General features: G+C 41.5%; 1 protein-coding gene across 1 annotated transcript in view; it reads left to right on the top strand.

Annotated features, from left to right (window-relative positions):
* Positions 1-258: 258 nt before the first annotated feature.
* The window catches only part of slc2a13a (solute carrier family 2 member 13a), a 101,519-nt gene continuing 79,933 nt past the window's right edge, over positions 259-21,844 (top strand). The window contains exon 1 of the mRNA XM_004553916.4: positions 259-1,247. Coding sequence (XP_004553973.1) covers positions 674-1,247 — 574 coding nt within the window. The 5' untranslated portion in view covers positions 259-673. The remainder of the gene's footprint in view (positions 1,248-21,844) is intronic.

The raw sequence follows: 21,844 nt of genomic DNA, 5'->3' as shown, positions 1-21,844 counted from the left end.
GCCAGTAGGGGGAAGCCGTTTTCCAGTTTTGCCAGAGGCTGCCTGTCGTAAGAGTAAAACGTGTTGAAAATGTTTAAAGCAACAACATTCCGGTTTTTATATCTTTTAGTTAACAAAGGTTTTTCTTATTTTTATGATTTTATGCTTTAGCCCCACAAAAAAAGTGTTTTTTCACGAGGCTTAAGCATCATCATCAAATGAAATTATACAGCAGACATTTACACATCTTTGATGTGTATTAACGAGCATATTAATCCGCCTGATTTGGTCAGTTAACAACTGCAGACCGCATATTCCCCATAAAAGATGGTGCTGATAAGTCTTCGCTCCACGCTTCCAAAACAACATTTCTTTGCGTCACGCCGACGCTGGTAGTGACGATGTGATCCACTACACTCCTCCTATCTCACCTTTCCTACCCTACTCTTCTCCAACTCTCCCATCAGGACCACAGGGATGTCATGCGCGGATAAACAAGGCTGGAGCACAACTTTACTCAGCAGCGGGCTTCTTTTTTTTATTTGGAAGTGTCTTAGGACAGTCAGCGTGACTTTAAGTCTAAGCTGAGTGTAGTGGGGGGTAGGCCTGTTAATTGGGTGGGCGTGTGTGTTTGTTTTGTTGTCAGACGCTTCAAATACAACTCAGCAGCCCTGTCCTGTGTTGTAGTTCCCATATGTCGCGAAGGCAGGCCGACCATGACTACAACCTCCGGAGTATGAACAACCTGATGGGCGAGAGGTGGAAGAAAGTGAACGACGGAGGTGAGCGCAGTCTCATCAAGGCTCCGTCCAACGCCAGCATCAGCAGCCAGGGCGCCTCCACTGGAGCTTCCGCCGCCGCTGGTGCCCCATCAGCTCCCTCCTCCTCGTCCACTGGAGACCTGGAGAGAGCTGCCCGCAAGCAGTTTCAGCAGGATGTTACACCTGGTTTCGTCTACGTCCTGGCCATCTTCTCCGCCCTGGGGGGCTTCCTTTTCGGCTATGACACCGGGGTGATCTCCGGGGCGATGCTCCTATTGAAGCGGGAGCTGGACCTGAGCGCCCTGTGGCAGGAGGTGCTCATATCAAGTACTGTGGCCGCAGCCGCCCTCTCCGCCCTGCTGGGCGGCTTTCTCAACGGGGTGTTCGGGCGCAGAGTGTGCATACTGCTCGCCAGCTTCTTCTTCGCCGTCGGGGGGATCGTCCTTAGCAGCGCTCCCGGTAAAGAGGTGCTCCTGGCGGGTAGGCTCATCGTTGGATTGGGGCTCGGTAGGTTTCAGGGGCGTTTTCAGGTTTTTGAAATAAGGGGGCGCAAAAGGGGTGGGTGGGGTCTCAGAAATTTCAATAAAAAAATTCTGAATTAAGAAAATTTAAAAAAAAAATGTGGAGGGAATGGAGCTAACAAAATCAGTGTAGATACGGATATAAATCAATTTCATTCTACCAAGTAGCAAAACTATAGATGTCGAACATACTTTGTTCTAAGTTCAACTTTGAAAAGTAAAGCACCTGAGTAACTGTAAGCCATTATATTTCTTTTAAGTCTCCTTGTAGTCGGCTACCTAGAGTTCATGTATAGTTTGTGCCTTGTAGTGGAGATTTTCCACGGTGTCACAAAAAAACTGGCAGACACACGGACAGCCATGGACCCTTAAAGCCATTAAATATTTACCTCATGAACAGCACCATACTACAAAATTGACATCATGGGCGTTATTGGTAGCTAGCTGCTTTTCTGCAGGTGGTGCACCTCTGGGTTTTTGTAACCTGGCATGCCGTGCTGCCGCCACCACAGCTGGGTTGAAGACACGAGTGTTGGGTTTAATAGCTCCTTTTACAGAATTCCTGAAAAAGTTTTGATTTCTCCTTCTGCATCATGGCTGATGTGGCAGTATTGCCTGAGTGGCGACGCCTATGATTAAGGAGAATATTGCAGCGGCTACCTGAGCCATAACAGTGAGCATAAATGGATTTGACTGTGTGAAAATGATACTACCGGCATTGTACAAAGCCACCAACACACCAGGGCCTTCACACTCACTGCCTGGTGATCAGTATTCATTTTGACAGCAAGTTTTCTGATTGCATCTCGTCTCTCCACAATATTTACCTTTAAAAGATTTTGTCTTGTATTTGGAAGGATCATCATTCCACTTTATAATATTATCTAATATTGAATATTCGTATTTATATACCATGAGGAGAAAAGCCCTGCTCCTAATTAAACACCCTGAGCATGCTCCCAGAGTCTTTGTTTAAGAAAAGTTTTTTTTTACCAGTCCAGAGCAAGAAACAAAGCCAACTGTAGCTTTAGACAAATTGCTATTCCAATGAAATTACTTCAGCCTGCCCGGCGCTAATGATAATGTGATTTATTGATTTCTTCTTCAACACTTCCCCTCGCTCGCTCGCCATTAGAAAGAACAGAGGTGGCACTCGGCTTAAGTGCCCCTTGAAGTCAAAGATCTTAAAGCTTTTGGTGGTTTTGGTGATGCATTGCTGCTGTAGCTCCTCCTCCCCCACCACAGGCCTGAGGTTTGCAATTACTCGCAGCGTCTAATTACGCAGCGTGGCCCTCTGCTTCCTTTATCTGCATGCCACTGGCTGTTAGACAATTTGCAGTCCCCATTATCATCATCATCGTTCTCATTATTAGATTTGGTTGGGTATCATTAGGTGATAAAGGGGAAACTCATTCTGAATGATAAATATCACCCCATCAAAGGAAGCCCAGATAAACCTACAAAGCACACAGGAGACACATAGTGCCTCTGATTTTGCCTTTATTATTGAGTTGCACTCGTCTTATTGGCTGCCTCGTCCCTGCTTCCTTCCCTGCAGCCCACCTTTGCACATTGCCTTTCTCCTACTTCCTTCCGTGCATGAATATTTTTGCATTCTGAGCTTTCTCCCCTCTTGAATCATCCATCTCTCTGCGTGGTCTTCCTTCCACTCTGCGTGCCTTTCCACGCAACGCTTCTTTTGATCACAATTCAATATGCCTCACATTATTTATAGCAGCTGCTGTTACTCATGAGTCGCATCTCTGCTGTTAATCAGAATCAGAATCAGAATCAGAATACTTTATTGATCCCTGGGGGAAATTATTTTTTGTTACAGTGCTCCATTTTAAACCAACATTAAGACAAGACAGACAATACGCTAACTAAGAATAGTACAATATATACATATATATACATACATACATACATAAGTCACTTATAAATAAACATTTGGAAAAGAAACATGTGTAGTTGTAGCAGCAAACAGTGTGTTAAGTGGATGCGTTGTACAGGGAGATGGCCACAGGCAGGAATGATTTCCTGTGTCGTTCAGTGGTGCTTTTCGGTAATCTCAGTCTCTCACTGAACGAGCTCCTGTGACTGACCAACATGTCATGGAGTGGGTGGGAGGTGTTATCCAACATTGTCTTTATCTTGGACAGCATCCGCCTCTCCGACACCACCTTGAGGGAGTCCAGCTCCATCCCCACAACATTGCTGGCCTTACGGATCAGTTTATTAAGTCTGTTGGCATCTGCGACCCTCAGCCTGCTCCCCCAGCATGCAACAGCATAGAGGATCGCACTGGCCACCACAGACTCATAGAAAATCCTCAGCATTTTCTGGCAGATGTTGAAGGACCTCAGTCGCCTCAAAAAATAGAGACGACTCTGGCCCTTCCTGTAAAGTGCTGTGGTGTTTTTAGCCCAGTCCAGTTTATTGTCAATGTGTACTCCAAGGTATTTATAGTCCTCCACAATGTCAACACTGACCCCCTGGATTGAAACAGGGGTCAAGTGTTTCCTGGTCTTCCTGAAGTCCACGATCAGTTCCTTGGTGGACTAAAAGTGGCTTTCAAGGCTCGGTACTCGTCCATCACCTCTTTTGAGACCAGTAAGCGCTCCTTTCAGTGATACATGGAGGACTTGCACACCATTTTTATCATCTTCGGTCAGGGATCCTTACTAAGCTCTACCCGCCTTAAAGAGCTCGGTGTGTACCCCTTTAACAAACTAAAGTCGTTTATTAATTTGCTCCCCTTTTCCTGCATTTCTTTTGCTTCCTGTGAGAAGCAACTCGAACTTGGATTCTTTTTGTGTGATTAAAGACCAGTCGTACTCCAATTTGCATGTTTGTCTGGCACTGGAAATGTGCAGATGATGACAGCTTCTTGGTTAAATTTGCACTACTGTAAGTGGAATGATGTAAGACAATTTTATAATGAATGAATGGAAGTTTTAAAGGTTATGCTGGAAACCCTTGTATTTATTTCAGATTTACATTTTTGCAATACATGCATGTTTAGGCTCTTTTCCAATGAACTGCTCTCATAGATAACAGTCTAACCAACTTAAAGTGTGAATCTTCTGAAACAAGGTGCCACCAGCAGCATTATAGTGCAATAATAGTGACACAGCAATATAATAAGTGACTGAGCATAAGGGATATATATATATATATATATATATATATATATATATATATATTTACAAAAAGTGGCCTGGGCAATATTTTACCAGGAAAATCTAAATAAAAGATTCATCAGAATCAGAATCAGAATACTTTATTGATCCCTGGGGGAAATTATTTAAAATAGCTGCTTAAAATTTTAATCTAACAATAGCTAAAGTAACTGAACTATGCTACTCTGCAGAAGTTGTGGAATATTGTCATGTGATAGAACTGAAAAATATTTTTCAACTTTTTAACCAGTTGCTTAAAACCATGCCTTTCCATCATGCATCAGTAATTTCCATCCACCATTTGCTCTTCCTGTTACGTGGAGCACAACTGGAGTGCTCCGGCGACACTCGGCAGAGTATTTGTTTGCATTTGGGTCGCTCGTCTCCACCTGCTAGTGTCCCCACCTTGTTGTACTCAACAGTGTTTTTGCCTCAAGTAGTGAAGCAAGTTTGTTGTTTGCACATTTAGTGAGTAGTGTGGAAGTAGTTCCCTTTCAGATACTAAATCACCATCAGACACTGACAACAACTCTGACTCTTAGACACGTGCACTAGGACCACGCACATGCGTTGTGTTGCTATAGCCATGATATCCTGATAAGATACTTTCATATCGTGCAAACATTTATAATGATATTATTGTGGACAATATGATGTAGCACAGCCCTAGTTTGTAAAGCTATAATGTGTATGTAAAGGTGGATGGAACGTGTTGGTCTGAAAAGTAAAGACCAATCCTGAATTTATTTTTATTGTCCATCAGGGGGCGACTACTCTGATCAGTGTAATCGGGATAGGCTTTAGCACAAGCCTACCTAGAGATATCGCTGTCTTATCTGTATACAGTGTCTTTGGCTTTGCTGTCAGATCCAGATGGATCACTGTCCATTACCTACAGTGGGGCAAAAAAGTATTTAGTCAGCCACCGATTGTGCAAGTTCCCCCACCTAAAATGATGACAGAGGTCAGTAATTTGCACCAGAGGTACACTTCAACTGTGAGAGACAGAATGTGAAAAAAAAAAATCCATGAATCCACATGGTAGGATTTGTAAAGAATTTATTCATAAATCAGGGTGGAAAATAAGTATTTGGTCAATAACAAAAATACAACTCAATACTTTGTAACATAACCTTTGTTGGCAATAACAGAGGTCAAACGTTTACTATAGGTCTTTACCAGGTTTGCACACACAGTAGCTGGTATTTTGGCCCATTCCTCCATGCAGATCTTCTCGAGAGCAGTGATGTTTTGGGGCTGTCGCCGAGCAACACGGACTTTCAACTCCCGCCACAGATTTTCTATGGGGTTGAGGTCTGGAGACTGGCTAGGCCACTCCAGGACTTTCAAATGCTTCTTACGGAGCCATTCCTTTGTTGCCCGGGCGGTGTGTTTTGGATCATTGTCATGTTGGAAGACCCAGCCTCGTTTCATCTTCAAAGTTCTCACTGATGGAAGGAGGTTTTGGCTCAAAATCTCACGATACATGGCCCCATTCATTCTGTCCTTAACACGGATCAGTCGTCCTGTCCCCTTGGCAGAAAAACAGCCCCATAGCATGATGTTTCCACCCCCATGCTTCACAGTAGGTATGGTGTTCTTGGGATGCAACTCAGTATTCTTCTTCCTCCAAACATGACGAGTTGAGTTTATACCAAAAAGTTCTACTTTGGTTTCATCTGACCACATGACATTCTCCCAATCCTCTGCTGTATCATCCATGTGCTCTCTGGCAAACTTCAGACGGGCCTGGACATGCACTGGCTTCAGCAGCGGAACACGTCTGGCACTGCGGGATTTGATTCCCTGCCGTTGTAGTGTGTTACTGATGGTGACCTTTGTTACTTTGGTCCCAGCTCTCTGCAGGTCATTCACCAGGTCCCCCCGTGTGGTTCTGGGATCTTTGCTCACCGTTCTCATGATCATTTTGACCCCACGGGATGAGATCTTGCGTGGAGCCCCAGATCGAGGGAGATTATCAGTGGTCTTGTATGTCTTCCATTTTCTGATGATTGCTCCCACAGTTGATTTTTTCACACCAAGCTGCTTGTCTATTGTAGATTCACTCTTCCCAGTCTGGTGCAGGTCTACAATACTTTTCCTGGTGTCCTTCGAAAGCTCTTTGGTCTTGGCCATGGCGGAGTTTGGAGTCTGACTGTTTGAGGCTGTGGACAGGTGTCTTTTATACAGATGATGAGTTCAAACAGGTGCCATTCATACAGGTAACGAGTGGGGGACAGAAAAGCTTCTTACAGAAGACGTTACAGGTCTGTGAGAGCCAGAGATTTTCCTTGTTTGAGGTGACCAAATACTTATTTTCCACCCTAATTTACGAATAAATTCTTTACAAATCCTACCATGTGAATTCGTGGATTTTTTTTTCACATTCTGTCTCTCACAGTTGAAGTGTACCTCTGGTGCAAATTACTGACCTCTGTCATCATTTTAAGTGGGGGAACTTGCACAATCAGTGGCTGACTAAATACTTTTTTGCCCCACTGTATGTGTATTAGGGATGGGATAATACATTGATATGCCAATATACAGTATTGTATCACAAATATCAAGAACTTGTACTAAGTAATAATACATTTTTGCTTTTATTCTCTTTAGAGTTATTTTTTGCGTTCAATGAAACATATATAATGATTTGACACAGGTGATTGTCTTGCAACATATTGTTTCGCAGGTATCATGATACCATGGGTATAGTGATGTTAACTTAACATTAGTACGATGCTGTATTGTATTTGATATCTCGCAGCTGACTGAAACGTTTGTCCTACAGTGGCCACTAGGGCTGCACGATTTTGCATAAAATGAGAATCACGATTTTATTTGCTTAGAATTGAGATCACGATTCTCTCACGATTTTCTTTTCCAATATAAATATTTATTGCACTTATTAACTGCACATCAACTTCGTAACAGTTGAGACTGAACATAAAAACAATAAATAAACATAAAAACAACAAATGTCTCACATTTTGTCGGTGCTGCAAAATGTTGTACTGCTTGAAATTCCATCTCCTTTTTTTTTTTTTTTTTTTTTTTTTTTTTTTTTTTTTTTTTGGCCTGTCCCGTTTGGCTCTTTTGCCCTCAGAATTGTTGTCTAAAGGCAAAGAAAGATGCCCAACGGATTTACTTTACCAAACTGACCATCCCAGCCTTGCCGTAATGGTCCATTTGATTCACCTTTTATTGTTTATTTTATTTTCACTTACTGAATACGGGACAGACTTGACTGGGGGAAAGAAGGGGAGAAAGAAAGAGGGAAAGAGAAACAGCTGAGAAGAGGGACGGGGGAGAAGGGCAAAAGACAAAAACCAACAGAACGGGCAGAGAAAAAAAAAATGCATATATCAATTACCTGGATCACCTGCTGAGAAAGAAAAAAGAAAGCAAGCAGAAGAGAACAAGAGTAATAGAATAAACAACATCACAATGATATATGGGAATATGACAGTAAATACTAAATGTTAAACATTATTGTGCAGCACATAAGATCAACAGAACACAGTGTGCTTTGAGGTAGGAGCCAAAAAGGGTGTAGTTTGTGGGTGTGATCACCCGTGTGTACACCTGTGAGCATGGACGCGCTTGTTTTTTGTTTTTTTAAAAGGTTCCTTCATGTAATAATCTGCTAGAGGGTGTGGGGGGGCCACAGCCCCGTCCTCCAGGGCTTGAAGCAGGTGTGGAGGAGATCAAAACTCCAGACATCCAGAGGCCCCCAGAACACAAGAGACCAAGGAAGACCAACAGAGGGGCAGCCGCGCCACTGTCCCGGAAAGAGCTGAGGAGAGTCCCAGATGAGGGCTCACTCAGCAGCCGCGGAGCAGAAGCCAGGGGGAGTTGCAGTGACGCGCCCGTGAGCTCCGCCGGCAGCCAGCTGCGCCTGAGTGACCGAGCCCCAGGCCGAGAGGCCGGGGGCACCCCACCTCCGAAGTGGCCCGAGCGAGCCCCAGGCTCCAGGCCCCGATAAGCGGCCGCCAAGGAGTGAGCCGGTGTGTACCTGGACGCCCATCCCCGGACACAAAGAACCACCAACGCACCGATGTCTGAGGGGGTCCGCCACTGGCAGGGGAAGTGGTGGTAGGGGGAGATAGGCCTCCAAACCTTGGAGGGCCTGAGATGTCCCCAGAGAGGTGGCGCCTGACACCCAACCTGACATATAGACACAGACATACAGGCACACACAGATACAAACATCCATTCCCACCCTCATGCTCTCATATGCACTTACTCCACACTCAACCAACGTGGAGACAGACATAAAGAGACGTTGTACACACGATCACACTCCCCAAGCGTACTCTACAAACCGGGTCTAGGTGCCCCCGCCCCTGGAGGGGGGAACTGCACCCAGACCCAGGTGGTGTCACCCTTTTCCCTGCGGTGGGGGGAGGCAGACCGCCCCGACTCCGCAGCAGCAGGGAGGCCCCACACTCCAGACCGCCAACTCCTCCTTTTTTTTGCTTAGAATTGAGATCACGATTCTCTCACGATTTTCTTTTCCAATATAAATATTTATTGCACTTATTAACTGCACATCAACTTCGTAACAGTTGAGACTGAACATAAAAACAATAAATAAACATAAAAACAACAAATGTCTCACATTTTGTCGGTGCTGCAAAATGTTGTACTGCTTGAAATTCCATCTCCACCGTTGCTCGACACTGCGTGTATAGAGCAGTTAGTGCAACAATAGAAAAATAGTTGCGGGACGGCACTGTGTAGCGTTTGTCTACGGTGTTGATCATTTTCCTAAATCCCTCGTTTTGCACAGTGTTGATGGGAGCCATATCTTTGGTCAGGTGATAAGTAATAGCCTCTGTAATTTCTTTGTGCCTGTGGGAGTTCGACGGGTATAGGGAAGCGCTGTATAAGGTTCCCGTTATTGATGTTTGGGTGGTTGACCGGGACGGATTTTCTCCTGTCACTTTCACTTTCACTTTTGAATTTTTTTGTAAATGTCACTTTCCAGAAGTGTTTTTTTTTTCTTTTTTTCTCGTCATTTATTTAGACTGCTTACGGGGAATTTTACACAAACAAACCTGACACTTGATAGAGAAAGGGTTTCTTTAATGGCAGCAAATAGCTGCCACTTTGTCTGATTAAAATAAATTGAATGTGTACTTCTAATTAGCTAGCATGGTAAATTAGACAGGTGGCTCTGATGATCTAATTGCATACACAGTGTGAAAGTGTTGAGAAAACTCTTCAGTCTCAGTCGTTGTGCCCTGTCGAACCTCCATCCACCCATTTTAGGCATGTTTTGAGTTTGTGCTTGACTCCCTGCTTCAAATGTGGAAAGGTTTCTAAATGATTTCTATGATTACTTCATCTGAATTGTAGAGGATTTGATTTCTAAAGTATTGTTAAAGCATGGCCATTATTAAGTTAGAGAAAGTTGGATTAAGAACCTCTATTTAAGTACAGTAAATACACTGTTTGACATTTAAAAGTACAGGGTGGGACACAAGGTTTACAATGTTCATATCAGTAGGCCTGAAAGAAAGAAAACTCGAATAACTGATTAGATCATGACGAGAAAAAGTGTTTTATGCAAATATTTTTTCTGTTTTTCTGTTGTAGACATGTAAATGGAACATATTTATGCATTGTACTGCTAGTTGATCAAAATAAGATGCTGGAAAATTTTTAATTTATTGACTTCTTGTAAAAAAATAATATACAGATTAATTAAAAATGAATAAATGACAAATTATGTATTTTGTTTGCAGCTCTGTGTGGAAATTACAATATGAGAAGAAAATAGATTAAATGGGTAGCTTATGCCAAAGATCCCGGAGGGTTTGTGTCAGGAAGGCCATCTCATTTAGAAATCTGCCAAATCAAAGATGATTGGCGCAATGGAGCAACCTGCTGTGGTGATCATTTTTGAATAAGGGAGCAGCTGAAAGTATCTTATTCCACTTAATAAACTGATGATGTAGTCTTGTTGTTCTCTCCATATTGTGTCACTCTGAAGCGCACATAGGCCTGAGATACCCATACTAATGTTAACATGTGTATATGTGTGTGTATGTATATGTATATATACTAGGGGTGCAACGATACACAAAATTGACGGTTCGGTTCGATACTTTGGTGTCACAGTTCGATATTTTTTCGATACAAAAAATGTTCATGCCTTTTTAATTTGTCATTTATTAAAATTATGAATATATATTTTAACTCAAAAGTACAGTTTTTAAATTCAATGTTGCTGAAACATCAAAATAATAAAAAAATAAATCCATATGATCGAGGAATCACTCATCTTTGGAAAAGAGAGTTTATTACAGAGAAATGGCTCTTTCCAAAATAAAAGCTATACTATACGCTTCTTCTGGGGTATACTCTCAGCAGCATATTAAACATATCAGGTCCCCATAAGGAGCATCACGTGCTAACGGCTGTCTAAATGACTCGGGTAAAGTTTGTAGCATGCGTGCTTGTTGTTTTTGTCTGCTTCCACTTGTCTTTGCACTAGGATGATGTCGGCGTAAATGTGCAGTCATATTCGTTCTGTTCCCACTAGTGCTTTCAGGTTAATTTCGTTAAAATGACATTAACGCCATAACGCCGCAAATCTCCGTTAACGGATCGCCCCGTGTGTGGGGCTGGACGGCGTCAATACGTTAACAAGCTAACTGTGCTAACGCAGTAGTTCCCACCCATGTAATTGAGCATTGCCTGGCACATCCGACATACTGTTTTACTTTTGTCCATGACATGCTTACCATCAGGGTCATGCTTCACATGAAAACCAAGATAGTTCCAAACGCCACATCTGAATGAGGGTGGGGGAGGTTCAATTTGCCATGTTGCAACGAGCTTAGCTTCTGTCTTGCTAGCTTGCGCTGCGCTCAGTGGATCTGCACTGACAGTGCAGCCTAGGTGGAGTAGTCGAACGCAGATCCACTGAGCGCTCAACACAGACAGCATCGTCCTTCCCTCCCCATCTCCAGCTGCCTCCCTCTTCCCGCTCCACCACAACCACCCACACATGCAGGGCCTTGGAGTAGGGGTATGTCACCAGGGTGCAGAGGAGGCTACCCCCCCCCCCCCTCTGTCCCCTTCTGGCTGCCTCTGCCTCAATTTTATCCCACAACTTAGACATTCACATTACTCACACTCTCATTACACATACATATAGGATCTTGGGGGTGGGCACGATACACGGAGTTAAAAAAAAAAAAAAAAAAAAAAAAAAAAAAAAAAGAAGAAAAGTTGATAAAATAAATTTTAAAAATTGTATTGTTTGATACATATGCGTACCGAACCGAAAGCACTGTATCGAACGGTTCAATATCGATACGAGTATCGTTGCACCCCTAGTATATACCTGTAAGTACATACGTGTCTTGGTTTGTTATTCGAGCTACAAAGCCAAATATATGTAGCAAACTGTATGGAGGATTTATGATTGGGTAGGACATAAACAGAAAGTAAAAATAATAATTAATCGTTACTAACTAGTGGTTAAATCAGCTCATGCTTCTTTCTATTCTGTTTTAAACATATTAGGTTATTTTATTATAATCATTATTTTCCTTCGGTTTTACATTTTATTTGTGTTTTTTATATCGCAGTAATATGTTAATACGTTCAAATTAAAGCCTGATTATCATTATTATTATTATTATTATCATCAAAATGGCACTGTGATACAATGATATGCAATAATAGTAGATTGCAAGACAATCATCTGGGTCAAACCTTGATCTGTTTGTCACTGAATACAAAAAAATAACTAAAGAAAAAGAAAAGAAGACATTATTTATATTTTGTGTCATTTGTTTATAATTGGAGTGATATTTTGCTGTGTATTGCCGTATCAATACATTAGCCCATCCCTAATACACATAGGTAATGGGCAGTCAGCCGCTGTAAACACCGAGAGTGAAATAGCAGTCTATAAATATACTGTGATATTAACACAAGCAGTCGTAACACTGATGCGAATCTAAAGGAATTTATTGAGTTGGAGTTGTTTTTTTTAGAAACAAAAGTAATAAAAACTGAGGGAAAAGCAATAATTGTTTTCAGAGATTTTAAGATAAAGTGATGAAAACAGCAAAGAAATGCATGAAATACAGAGACTGCTAAAGTGTCAGCTGCACACTATCATTAACTGAACAAGCTCTGATTGCTCTTATGAGGGAGAGAACTAATCACATGGGTCATTTCAGCTGTTACATCATAAGTATCCCCTCCCTTTTGTGCTGTTACATTTTTACCATACAGAGATCTCCATTAACCAAGCACGCGTGAGCCAGACACTCAAAGATAATGAGGCAAACTGAAGGTGGAGACGCTAATGAGGCAACCTGTTTTGCATGCAATTTTTCTGGCCCAGTCCGATCACCTGCACATTAACACGAATGTCAGTTCTCAGAAAAGCCAACTGTTGAGCGTTTTTGAACAGGACTCACCGGAAAGGTCATCAGAGCTGTTTGTCAAACCAGGAAAGGCCATACACCGCCATGCCATGCCTTCTTGTATTTCTACACATAAACCTGGTTATTGTTGAGCTGACCTTTGCCTAAGCACATCGACTGTTGTGCGATATGAGCTGGTGCTTGCGCAAGCAGACAGACAATGTTGAGCCAGACTTGCGGGATTAACTCTAATTTATTATTTGATTTAGTATTTTCAAATTCAGTCAAACAGTTATCCACATCCAAACCATAATTTCCGATAGATAGATAGATAGATAGATAGATAGATAGATAGATAGATAGATAGATAGATAGATAGATAGATAGATAGATAGCACTAACCCTGACATTGACCAGGCAGTCAATATTTCTGCTTTTATCAAATTGTTCTCTGAAGTTTTGGTAGTCAGGGAGCCAAAAAAAAAAATCATAATTCAAAATCAAAACATCAGAAAAAAATTTTCATTAAAAAAAAAAAAGCCTAGAGGAAGTCTAGAGCTGTTACATGCAGCTCTTTTGCCGTCACCAGTGGCTCTCTGCGGCTTTGAAAACAACATTTGGTGAATATGAAAATTATCCTCTTAATTTGCCTAAGACCCAAACTCTTCCACGACATGCTTTTTTAATTTCTCTTTGATATTTGGGCCCGATGAATGTAAAAACAAAGAATTACCAGATTTTTTTTTTAAGCCTTATTTTTGTTTTTAAGAAAAATGAGAGCCACATATGAGGATATTCATTTAAAATTTTGATGCCCATGTAGAGCAAAATTGAGTATTTTAGTCTAAATAACCCAAAATGTGATGTCCACATATGTGGACGCCAGGTCCTAGGAGGATAAATTCAATTGGCCATCATGGATATAGACACATAGTTGGCTTATCCCCCGAGCTACGCATTACAAATCCAAAAAATAAAAGTAAAGGAGAAAAACTGAGAATTTAACTGTGTGGGGGCAAAACAGTTTGGTTTCATCACCAACAACTTCAGATGTTCTCATTTTTGTTTAAGCTATTAAACTTAAATTAAAGTTTAGTAAAGCACCATCACACCATCAGAGATTACAGCTTTTAAACTGAGTGCTCATAAAGAGCCAGCTGGTCTTTCTTCTCCAGTATATGATTTGCCTTGTTCCTTGTTCTGCACAGAGATTTCTTCAAAGTCTCTAAATTATTTGATGATACTTACGGTTTGGGTTAGGTTTTCACAGAGGCTGACTTGGAGCTCAGCGGGTTAAATAGGTTGGCACTACAACTCGAATATGCTTTGCAGCTCCATATAGACTTCTTGTTCTTAAAAATGTCTCTTTTTAGTAAAGGTTGGATGACGGTATGGTTGGATTATAGCTAAAACCTCAGAGAGCAAATCGTGAATGCTCCGTCCTCCATGCTCCAACTGAGAGGGGCAATTGCTTTTATCTGTCACGGTCCGCTGTGACGGACCGAGTGGAAAGTGCGTGGAGGACTCAGGTGCAGACACGAGTGATAAGGAAGTGGACTTAAACAAAAGCGAGCCTTTTATTGTGGCTGATGAATACAACAGAAGCAAACCAGAATAAGGGCAGCACAAGAGCAATAACTAAACAGAAACCTAAACTGGGAATAAACTAAGGTAAGGCTATGACTTGGAATATAATAGACCGGGCATGGAAACACGGAGGGTGGGAACACAGACGACGCGACACAGACTGTACGAAACACAGAGACTAAATACACATGAGGGATGATCAGGGGAAGTGGATGCACACGGGGAACACAGGTGACACTGATAATCATAACAAGACACGGCAGGAGAGAACGTAACACTGATGGGAGATGGGCAAAGTAAAGCAGGAAGTACACAGAGGTTCAAACAGGAGGAGAGAGAGCACGGGGAGAACGCAGACATAACGGGCTGGGGAAAACATAGAATAAAGCACAAAGAGAGACGAGGGCTCATAAATACACAGAGGGGCACACAGGGGGTAAGAGTCACGAAGGGAAAACACATAAGGAACAACGTAACAGATCAACCCAGGAAGCATGGCCTAAATAAAGAACAAAATACAAAAATACACGAAAACTAAGAATACTGGGCCCACATGGCCCAGGACCATGACATTATCAGTTTTATCAGTAAAACTCAGTTAAAGTTGTACCCTCTTCAATAAAAGTGGGCAAACTTTGCCCACTTTTGACAGGGGCAAAGAGGAAGCATCCAACTGAGTACACATGTTTAACATGATGTCCTAAAAGTTTATGATATATTGGGGGAATTATTCAGCTCTATCCTCAGTTCACCCTTTATCAGGGGTCTCCAACTCCAGTCCTTGAGAGCTATTGTCCTGCAGCTTTTAGATGCATCCCTACTCCAACACAGCTGAATCAAATGGTTGAATCACCTCTTCAGCATGCCATCAGGTTTGGCAAAGGCCTGCTAACAAGCCATTCATTTGATTCAGCTGTGTTGGAACAAGGATCTATTTAAAAGCTGCAGTAAAGTAACTCTTGAGGACTGGAGTTGGAGACCTCTGCCCTACAGTGAAGCAACCAACAGCTGTAGGCATCGGTGAGCGAACAATGCTTCCAAAACAGAGTAACGTTACAGCTAACAACGCTCATGTTAACATGCTAGAAGACATCCCCACGATCACGAAGGAAGCGATCTAAGTTTTCCCTCTTTTCTTTTTACATTTTCAAGGACAAGGTAGGTCATTAAAAATTTAATCTGCGAAAAACTTTCCATTTTCAAAACTTTTCCATTTGTCAGATTTAACCAATCAGTGGAGAGCTTGCCCCAAGACAATGCATTTCCATTTGTTCAACAAAGAGCCATAAAAATGTTTCTTTTCTGCCTTAAGCCTCTGATGCATGCTGGCTTAGTTAGTCATAATCCAATGCCTCACACACAGACAAAAAAACATGCACAAATAAAAGGACACACAGACACCCTCATAGTGACTGTATAATTATGTTTTCTGGCTAAATTATCTAGCAGTTGCAAGCGTTGAAATGTTTTGTTCTTTGAAAGAGGAGATAGGCCCGCTTAAAAATAGTACTGTTAATTACACTGAGATAACATTTAATTACAACCTGCAGGCTTGCTAATTAATTGGTTGGTTCATATAATTAAGTCGCAATTCTCTTCCTAACCAGGCGAAACCTAAATGTAGACTTAATGAGAAGTTTGTTTATGCGCATATTATTGTTTTAATGTGCAAATTACATCACTTAAATGTCAAGTTTTTAAAAGATGAGTTGGGTTCGGCTTAGGGCTGGGCGATATGACCCAAAATTCATATCTCGATATTTTTTAGCTGGATGGCGATATAAGATATATATCTCGATTTTTTTTTTTAAGCCATAAAGTAAGAACAAAAAGAGAGTTCTTAGTCAAAGCTGTGTCCCAGATGTCACACAGGCACTTTTATTAACATACAGCACAGATGTACATGAAAAATTACTCAAAATTAAATTATGAGCATTCATTAAATAATAATGCTCCATAAATAAAAGAAAACAAGGTTGTTTTTGTGCTAAACAAAGAGCTCACAATTGTGCAGTCAAAATGTAAACTAAAAGACGCTGAGCGTAATAACAAAGACAGATTTCACAGCTGCTCTGTTCCCAAGTTTTACTGTGTGACTGATAGCCTGGAGTTTGAAATCCGCTTCATAACCACCTCTCTTACAGGTGCCATTTATGGTCCTTATACACACACAATACGGTAATATTACGTTGATGCACAGTACGTATCACTCCGCGAAGCTCCTCGGTAGCCGTAATGCGCCGACAATCTATCAAGCGGTGCAGCTCCGTAGCTTACCAAAGTCGTACTCAAACATTTTTGACAGATTGCTGAGCGCCGTGTACCACATAAAATCGGTTCGCGGCCATCAAGCACAGCCAGAATTCATACATAAGGCGCGCTATCAACTTTTGAGAGAATGAAAGGATTTTAGGGTTAGCGCTGTTAGCTCGTTAGCATGTTTAGCTCGTTAGCACGTTGACGCCGTCCAGCCCCACGCATGGGGCGATGCGCAGTAACTCGTTAACGGAGATTTGCCGTGTCCGTCTTGTCGCTGCCTGCACGTGAAGCGATGGGGGAGGAGGGGGAGTTGTCTTCAGTGAAGGCGAGGCGGAGTAACGTTGCGTAGAGACAAAAGTGGACGAAAGAGAGGCAAACTTGCGGCTCCACAACTATAATTATAACGTAACATAGACTATATCGATATAAAGGATATTGTCACATCTTATATCTCGTATAAAAATATATCGATATGTTTTAAAAACTCGATATATCGCCCAGCTCTAGTTCGGCTTGACATTTGCGCATTTTGACTCTCCAGAGCATGAAATTTAGCAGTGGCTAATTTCTGAATTAAGCCTTCCAGAACAAGTCTTATTATTCCATAACATGCTTTTAGAGAAACCAATCAAAAAATTGTTACTTTTTTTACTGAATTCAATTACGAAAGGTTACAGCTTTTCCTGCTTTCACTAATCCGTTCAATCACAATTCACAATTACACACATTTAAAAGTATGTATCAGATTTTTCCCTTCCCCTTACTTTGCATGTTTAAGGATCCTCTGTTAGAGGATCCTAAAAAACCGGCTTCCATTACAAGAACAACATCATAACAACAACACATCCAGAAAATGTTCTGTCTGTCAAGATCATAGTCGTGGAGATTCTGAAGAAGTATCTCCCTCGTTCTTCTGATCAAGTCTCAGTCCTAGCCTTTGTACTGTGTGCCTAGAGCCCGCCTTTAGAAGACCAGACAGATCCTTTGTTAAGTGTGCTGCTTTGAGGCTGAGCCTGCCCAGACAGCAACTTCAGACTGTGTATGTGTGTTTGTGTGTGTGAGTGTTGCGAGCTGTCCTCAGTGCTGAATAGAGAGCTCATTAATAAGAAAAGAAGCATAGTGCAAGTGTCTTGGTAAAGAGACTCACACTCAAGTAAAGAAATATACTCATAACACGAGTTAATTTGTTTGTTTTTTTAGTTTTATTACTATTGAGAATTATAAAGGAATACGAATACTTGACATTACTCATATCCTGTCACTTCTTTTTTTAAGTATGTGTGCTCTAAAACAGTGATACTGATGCAGAGAGAGGCTGACACACAACAACCTGTGTTAGTTTTTAAAGACAAATATTGTATATTCATATGCCTGGAATAAGCTGGTGTAGGAAATACTAACCTTTCAACCTACTCTTCAGACATCTTGGAAGCAAGACTCTGTACATAATATGGATCACCTACACATTAAACCTTATGGAAGCTGCTCAGACATGGAAATTCATGCCGTGAAGCTCCCAGTGCACAGTTCTCATGCTGATGTTAATGCCAGAGGAATCATTGTTGCAACAATGCCATCCTAATCATAACAATACTAATAATAAAAACAATAATCAGTTATTTCACAGATGTTTGTAAAGGCAGATTGAATGACTGGGTGCTTGATATTTTATACCTGTTGCAATGGGACAGAAAATACCTGAATTCATAGATTAACAGGTGTGGCTCAGTAATTTTGTCTAATCTATAGTTTTCTAGATAAAATTATAATTTACATAATCCATTTGAAATATGATTCTGAAAGTAAATATATTATCTCCCTGAATTAGCTGGTCTTCTGTATGGCAGAGGGATCTATTTCCTGGGTAAGGAGTGAAGGAACAAAGCTTGGTTTTCCAATCCGTATTTTATTGGATCCAGTTAGATTTAACATACAATCATGATCTTTAAAATGGAATGCTGATTTCAGTGCAAATAAATGGAAAATTAATTGCAAATCTCTTCTATATTTTGACCTATATGTTATTAAGAATAATAAAAATAGTGTTTATTCTTTTAATTTTAAATTGATATCAGTTCAACTGAGTCAGGAGCACAGACTGAAAAAAGTACCATTAACAAAGCATCTGGTTGAACATCTCACAACAAGTTAACTGAGAGCAGGTCAGTAACATGATGTGGAGCGTCCCGGAACGTCGTCCTAGAAGTGTCTGTAGGGTGGGAAAACTCTGTGAAAGACTGATAGGACAAACAGTTCAAACAGTTTATCGATGTCAAAATGCAGAGGTATATAGAATCATTTCAGGAAATTCAGAGAAATCCTGCAAGCACAGTGTGCAACAGATAACCTAACATTAGAGGGAAATCATTCACAGGTGGATGCAATAGCTATCATACACGTTTGACAATGTGGAAGTCAACCATAGAAGTTCCATCCATTCGCTTACGTTTATCCTTTTCATGGGGGTGCTGGAGCCTATCCCAGCCATCTTTGGCAAGAGGCAGTGTACACCCTGGACAGGTCGCCATACTGTCGCAGGGCTAACACATATACACAAGCATTCACATCTATGGGCAATTTAGAGTTTCCAATTAACCTTTCCCCACTAACTGCATGTCTTTGGACTGTGGGGAGAAGCCGAAGTACCCATGGAGAACCCACGCAAACACGGGGAGAACATACAAACTCCACACAGAAAGACCCCGCCCTGATGGTGGAACTGAACTCAGGACCTTCTTGCTGTGAGGCAACAGTGCTAACCGCCGTGCCACCCAACCGTAGAAGCTTTTATTACTTAATATTACAAGTAATGTTATGTGTTTTAGTCAAAGACACTTCACACTGGTTATCCAGTTCTCAAGTACAGCTCCAAAAACCTTATTGTTTTTGTTGACTGAGATTTTGTAACAGGTTATCTGCTTTTCAGAAGGTTGTTGGTTTGTTCCCCAGCTCCAGCAACCCTATGCTGAGGTGTCCTTGGTCAAGGTACTCAAACCCAGTTACCCTCTAATGGATCAACGCATTCAAAAGTGTCTGTGGATGCAGCTTGCAGTGTAAAAAGTGCTCTGAGTGATAGATGAGATTAAAAATGTGTTAAAAAATAAAATCCATTTATCATGAGCTAAACTATTAGAGCGTAAGACACAGAGAACATTTACAACTCACTGGTCTCAGGATCACCTCAGAAAACAGATGTAAGTGTTCAGTTAATTACAAACCCAAGTTGAGACTCTTTCATGTAAATAAAATAAATGCACCCAGTGTAAACATTTGGCTCGTCATGTAAAGAAAAATATGACAAAGGCGGCCCTAAACTATAGGTGTGAAATTCAACGTATATTAAAAAAGAAGAAGATATAACTGTTTTCATATTTACACTAGTATATTAAACAATTTCCAAATCATCTTTCTGTGCATTAATGAAAGAAAGGCATGTTGTACACTAATAAACAGAAAAAGTCACTGCGATGTTGGACTCCAGAGACTCAAAGTCAAAAATATTTAATCACAGATGACGGATAAGCCGAAGCGAATCGGTACACTATTTAACCTTTTTCCTGGCCTGTATGCTCAGATGGGCTCTAACATATTTTCCCCGTCACCACCTGCAGCAGCATGTGAAATGGACATGATTCATTGCTCACTAAATGTAACAACATCAGCTGTTGTATCTCGCCGGCAGGCATATGGCGGGCTATAGCAGCAGGCGGGACTTGGACAGAGATATGGTAGTGATGCATAAGGCTAAAACAGGTAGAATGATGGGAGGTGTGCATGAGGCTAGCACACGCAACAGAAGAGGAATTGAAGCAGACAAACCGCTTTGGTCATTTGTGACTTTGTTTCTTTTTGGGTTTAGATGACTTTAAAACTACAATTCCCAGGAGACTCTGCAGTAGTTTCTGTATGTGAGATGGCTCAATGCCACTGTTTTAAGTTGCTGGATGTTCCATCAGTTTTATTAAAAGCCTCCTAGCAGCACAGTTCAAGTACACGGAGAGTAATAGTCATTAGACAGGCTCAGTTCTATGTCTTTAACACTGATGGGATTTACATGTCTATTTTAGTGTGGAAAGGTTCCGGCTATTAGTTAGTGAGCCAACGATAAATAAAGACTTTTACTTCTAAGCCCTGCTAAAGCCTAGATGAACTCTCCCTGCTGAACAGCTCTGTTAGAATGACAGAGGGGTTTTTTGTCACATTTTTTCTTTGTTTTCCTAATTTAATGTCCAGAAGAGAGGATAACACAAAGGCTTTGGCTAAAGGTGCAGCAGAGCGTGATGCTAATGCTCCTGAAGATCAGACAGGGACCGTAACAACTGAATGCTAAAGCTATAGGGAACGGCAGTACACACATCTATGCTTTTTCCCCCAGATATTTATGGTTATGCTGAGTTACACAAGGCAAAGTTTCAGAATCCTAACTTTAGTGTAACCCGTGGACGCGATAGGGTTTGTCTTGCATTCATCTTTCGGCAGGACCTCTCCAAGGCTTATAAATGCATTTCTATTAAATTGGGCTGAGCAGACAGGCTTCATTGCCAAAGAGCACTTGATTCGATTTCAGGGGGTGTTCTGGATCTCGGATTTCCATCATCAGATGGTAATCCTTTTTTTAGCCATAACAAAGATAAAGACTTGACTCTAAATCCTTAGGGTGTGTTTGCAGTTCGAGGTTGTGTGAGAGCAGAGCGGAGTGTTTCCACGTGTGTTTTGGCGTGCCCATCCCCCAATCACGCACACGGATTTCCAATCTGACATTAAACCACAGTTTCTCTTGCAGTTCACCTTTTATTAGTTTGTAATTTGGGGTTTTGTGCTCTTTTATTAAACGTCTCAAGATGCTGATTTTTTTGTCCTTCTTGTTTGAGAAAAAGCAGTGAACAAATTAATTTTATAAAAGGGGGAGAAAGAAAAACATAGTAAATTTCCTCCTATCTTGCTTATTGATTTGTCTTCCCAGAGCTGCCACAGTGTGGTGCCCGCTTGGAGACAGCATGGCTCGTTTCCCAGCAAGTGGTTTCCATGGCGACGGGTAGCCACGTAGTCATGGCGGCCGTTCAGGCCAGGGCGGTGGCTGTAGGGAGGCGAGGGGTGGAGTGGGGTGGGGTGTGTAGATGGCAGACTATTAATAGAGCTTATGGGGAGCCAGCTGCAGAAAGCCT

Source organism: Maylandia zebra, linkage group LG17, assembly GCF_041146795.1.
Source record: "Maylandia zebra isolate NMK-2024a linkage group LG17, Mzebra_GT3a, whole genome shotgun sequence".
Classification (NCBI taxonomy): Eukaryota; Metazoa; Chordata; class Actinopteri; order Cichliformes; family Cichlidae; genus Maylandia; species Maylandia zebra.
Note: the sequence above shows the minus strand (reverse complement) of the source record. Positions and strands in the feature narration are given on the sequence as shown.